We start from the raw sequence: 5,000 nt of genomic DNA, 5'->3' as shown, positions 1-5,000 counted from the left end.
ACTCCCATAAACATAAATTTTTTAACCTTTCGGCAGAGAGATAATACAGTAACACGTGCCATCGTATGCCCTTCTATGAGTCCGTCCATGTCTACGAGGAGAATTACGAGGCTCAACTACGTGAGACTTTGGAAACCAATCTCAAAAGGTGAGGATGGTGTATGACATGGATTTGGAATTGAGGGGTATTTGTGATTGCTTATTCGAAACTTCTTATTCTTTTCTATAAAAACATTTATCAACTTATTACAAGATAGAAAGGTTTAACTTCTTAAAAAACTTCTTATTACCGATTTGACACGGGTATAAGTTGTTTATCTAAACACTCAAAAGTGCTTATTATCGGTGGCACACCGCAATAAGTCAATAAGTTGTTTTTATAAGCAATCCCAAACACCCCATGAATTCCATACCAACCTATTGCTCGGTTTAAAATATTTTACAGATTTGAAATCTCACAAACATACGTTTTTCATTTATCATTTCGATTCCAAATCTTTCCGCAAAATCCAAATCCCTCGAAACCATTCCATTAAGGATTGTTAAAGACAAAACACACGTGTTCTATTATGTTATTCTCAAACATAAAACGTCAATTTCTATTCCGTCATGATTATGGTTTTGTCGAATAAATTAAGGCCGTCTATTAGTGGATACAACCAATTTAACAATTTGGATCTTGTCAAACTCAAGAAAATAGATCAAATTGCGTGTGTATAAAAACAAAATGGAACCAACAAAACCTATTTACAGAAAGAGAGCTTTTTTTTAAGAAACTAAATCCGCCATTAATGGCGGAAACATCATTTATGGGCATTCGATGATGAATACTGTTGTTGAAGATCAACCAGTTCCAGATCTTTTTGCCTCAACAAAAGCACCATTCTTTCATTCTCAAGCTTCATCCTTTCATTCCTCAACTTCTCCACCTCCATTTCCCTTTCTTTTTTGCAGCTGAATTTAACCCATTTCAATCTTTGCTTCTCCAGTTCATACGATTGACCTTGAAACCCTACTCTTTGTTCTTCCAGTTGCATCATTCTTCCCTTCATCCATTGCCTCTTTTCCCATACGCTTTTTGTTAAATCCTGAATCACACAGCTTATTTCGCCTCTAAATTGTTGGATTATGCTCTCATGGCCGTCGTTATCACCGGTTCTACCCCTTTTCCGGCTGGATAAACCCTCATCTTCTTCGTCATCGGGGTGATAACGGTCGCCGTCGCCGTCGTCATCCTCCTCATCGCCGTCACCGTCGTCGTCTTCTTCCTCCTCGTTGTCGTTTGAATGCACACAGTTCTGTCTGTGGTGTGTGTACGACGGAGGTTGTTCGGTTGTTGTAATTTCCGGTGGCGATGAATGGTGAGCTGCACCGCTTCCGCCGCTACCGCCGCCGCAGCTGTTGTGATAAGCACACATTTCTCTGAAGAAAAGGTGCTTGGAATTGAGTAATTTCTTGGCTTCTTCCTTCATCTTCGCCGGCAAATGATCCATTGATTCCAGCAAGCTTTGATTCTCGACAACCTTACAAGCTGTTCCTTTTCCCAATATGTCGTTAACCCTTTTGTATCTTTTATTCAAATCATTGAATTTATCTTCACATTGTTGTGGAGAAACGTAAAACCCTCGTTCCATCATCGCCCGTGAAACCGATTTCCATTTCCCTTTTTTCTGCAAAACCCCACCTCCTCCGCCGCCGCCCTTCTTTTTCGCCGCCGCCGTATCGGACCCCGGGGGTTGGTCGGACGCCACTTCATCTCCGATGTAGAAAACCACCATTATCAGCAACCTCACCATATTATCAGTCCATTTCATTCTCTGCCAAGGAGACCCCTTTCTCAACTTCCCATCACCACTCCCGCCACCGCCACCGCCGCCACCACCACCGCCGCTATCCTCCGTAGTGGAGGGATTGTTCACATTGTTGCTATGAGGTTCTTCTTCATCACTGATTGGTGAAGTTCTCTGCTTGGGAGCATATGGGTAGGCTTGCTTTGCACCGCCACCACCGGATGCAGCAGCGGCGAACGGTGGTTGCTGGTGGAGGAAATTGGGGTTTTGTTGTGGATGATGATGATGGCTTAATGACATTTCAAGCCCTAGCATTCCAGAACCACCAGACGAACTAGAGAAGATGCCATTTGTATCCATTGAAACAGCTTCAAAAACCAGTCCAAACTTCAAGAACAAAAAAAAAAAACTCAAATTTAAACCACACCCACGAACTGAAGTGACGATCAGATGAAAACCCAGAAGTTAGAATCTGCAAATTTGGAGTATTATTGGTAGGGATGAAGGTGGGGATGGGGGTGAGATATAGTGGATTTTGGGGGAGGGGAGCAGCTGGTTTTGCAGAAAGAGTTTGGAGGTTTTGGTTTTACCGACAACTGATAAACATCCTGCCCATTGTTTTGCTTTCTGCCACCCTCTTTAAGATATATAGATACAGACGTCTGTATGTATATATATGTTGTTGGAGTCCACAGGAATTTGTAAAACTGTCAACTCAATTATTTATGTATATATATATATATATGAAGTTGACATTTTGCTTCATACGAGGTTCAATCCAAAAGATCTACGCTTAAATTTCAGTGACACGATTAATGTTAATCATCGGTTTTTTAAAAAAATGTTGAAATATAAAGTTTGATTTTATTTTTGATTTACAAGAGGTTTGTTAAAGTCTGAAATCTGAATCAATTAAATCGTTTGTTTTTTTGTAAATCGTGGATTGAAAATGGTTTGGTATGGGAGGTCGATCGGGGATATGAGCGAATAAGAAGTGAATAAGAGTTTCTGAGAAAAAAAAAAAAAGACAAACGATCTGAATGACTTTACCTCTTACTGAATTAGATATAAGAGGCTAATAAAATGTTTTTTTTAATCAAACACTACCTTATATTTGATCGACTTAATACCGAGTTAGATATAAGAGGCTGATAAAAGGTTTTTTTTTTAAATGAACACCTTCTTATATTTGATTTTGACTGAAGTCAATTAAGGTATGTTATAATTTTATTAGGATAAAATATTAAAAGTCAAAATTCTGAAAGAAAATTACATATAACTCAAACATCTGTTTTATTTTAGTAATTCTATCACTAACTACAATACTAAAATATTGAATATCTTTAACAAAAAAATAATTTCTCTCACATTTAATTTCGGTATCTATTATTGGTGGAAAAAGAATTAGAAAATTACTTATTTATTTTTTAATAGAGTTGTAGAGATTTCTTTAAATTTGGAGATTTTCAGCTCTTCTGTAATCTTTTCTCTGGTATAAAATCTCTATTTTAGCATAGTTGTTGGAGATTTTCTTAGACAATAAAAATCATATTTATTTCACTTTGTTCAAATAAAAGTTATACCGTTTGTATCTGTATGCATCATGATCCCGATTCATGGATCTCTCGGCTCGAGAAAATAAAAAAGAGGATCCAACCGTCTCTTTTGACTCTTTTTTAGATCCACCAGATGCTGGTTGATCGGAACACTCACGACTAATTGGGAGAAAGAGCGAAATCGAGAATTATCCATTGGAAATCGATAGAAATTCTATGGGTATTACCTTCTCTGAAGAAACCGAGGTTTTTACTACTGGTTCTTATTTCATTTTCAAATTAATATAAATTGATAATCATTGTTAATTAAATTCAAATCAAAATCATATTGCAACAAAAGAATATAGTAAATAATAATTTGATAAAATGATTAGATTATTTTAATTTTACTGAAAATTTATATTAGCTGATTTAATTGAAATTGGTAAAAATATAATATAAATTATTCAATAATAAAGCTTAATAGAGGTCTTAGGTTCGGGCGCCTCTTAGTTTGAAAAATTCAACTTTTTTTAACCAACCTAAACGCGGGTTTCCGGGTCAAATATCGACCCGCCTGACCCAGTCATAACCCAAATAGGCAGGAGCCATCGCTGCACGTTTTTGAGCTTTTTAAGTTCTAATATGGCTCGTTTCTTAACCCTTTTTCTTCATTCTTTTTGTACCAAACCCTAAGTAATATTTTCACCAACATTTTGACATAAAGAACACAAATTTTTAGTAAGAAATGAATTTCATTTTTTCATTATTTTTTTTAAAACTAAAACTCAACAACTTGAAAACACAAAATCGAACCATCTAAAAACAAATTTGAGATATGAGGCTATTGGGGTTTAATAGAGTACTTAAAATAAAAGTATAGATATAAAAATCAAGAGATTTGATTAAGAATATCATTCAAAATCGGTGAAAAACCAAGATTTTTAATTATGAACTTCAAACTCAAATTTCTCTCTCAAAACTCAACGGTTTTATTAGCTATTTGAATGAAAACGATCCTAAGCTGATGCCCTACATTTATATGCAAGAGTTTTGACTTATTAGTTGAAGAAACCAGACCAAATCGCGAGTTTTAAGCTATGAGGAAGTTTTCTCCAAACATACATGTATTATTAGCAAAGCAGGTCCTCATACTTTGAAAATGATGACATTTAACTCCTTGAAGTTTTTGATATTTACATCTAGCCCCCTACTCTCACTATTGGACTCACTTTACACTTTCTTTTACCTCTAATTCAATTTTCTCCATGTCATTTCTTTTGATTATCTTCTATTTATTGATTCTCTTATTTAGAGGTTGCTAAAATTAAAAGTCATAAAATAGCAATCTATTTTCATAAATTTCTTTATTATAGCATTGTACTTCCAGTTTTTCTTATTACAACAATGTACTTTCAAACTATTTTTTATTAGAACATTGTACTTTGAAAAAATTACTTATTATAGCATTGGATAATATTTTAATTTAAATTTAACCATTATACCAGGTTTCCATGCCACCTCATTGTCCACGTAGATTGTCCACATGTACTATAATGATGTGACTTTTCTTATTACAACATTGTACTTTCAAAATTATTTTATTATAACATCTACTAGTTCTTATTAAACAATGTAATTTTAATTTTAATATTTAGATTTTACATGTTATTTA

At 34.9% G+C, this 5,000-nt stretch overlaps 1 protein-coding gene across 1 annotated transcript; it reads right to left on the bottom strand.

Moving 5' to 3' along the window:
• Positions 1-718: 718 nt before the first annotated feature.
• LOC112520181 (trihelix transcription factor GTL1) lies at positions 719-2,150 on the bottom strand. The gene has a single exon (XM_025128483.1). The coding sequence runs from the start codon at positions 2,148-2,150 to the stop codon at positions 804-806; it is 1,347 nt and encodes a 448-aa protein (XP_024984251.1). The 3' UTR covers positions 719-803.
• Between the last annotated feature and the right edge of the window lie 2,850 nt (positions 2,151-5,000).

The sequence above is a fragment of the Cynara cardunculus genome (assembly GCF_001531365.2).
Source record: "Cynara cardunculus var. scolymus isolate 2C chromosome LG 10, CcrdV1, whole genome shotgun sequence".
Classification (NCBI taxonomy): domain Eukaryota; kingdom Viridiplantae; phylum Streptophyta; class Magnoliopsida; order Asterales; family Asteraceae; genus Cynara; species Cynara cardunculus.
This window is presented reverse-complemented; position numbering and strand designations above follow the sequence as displayed.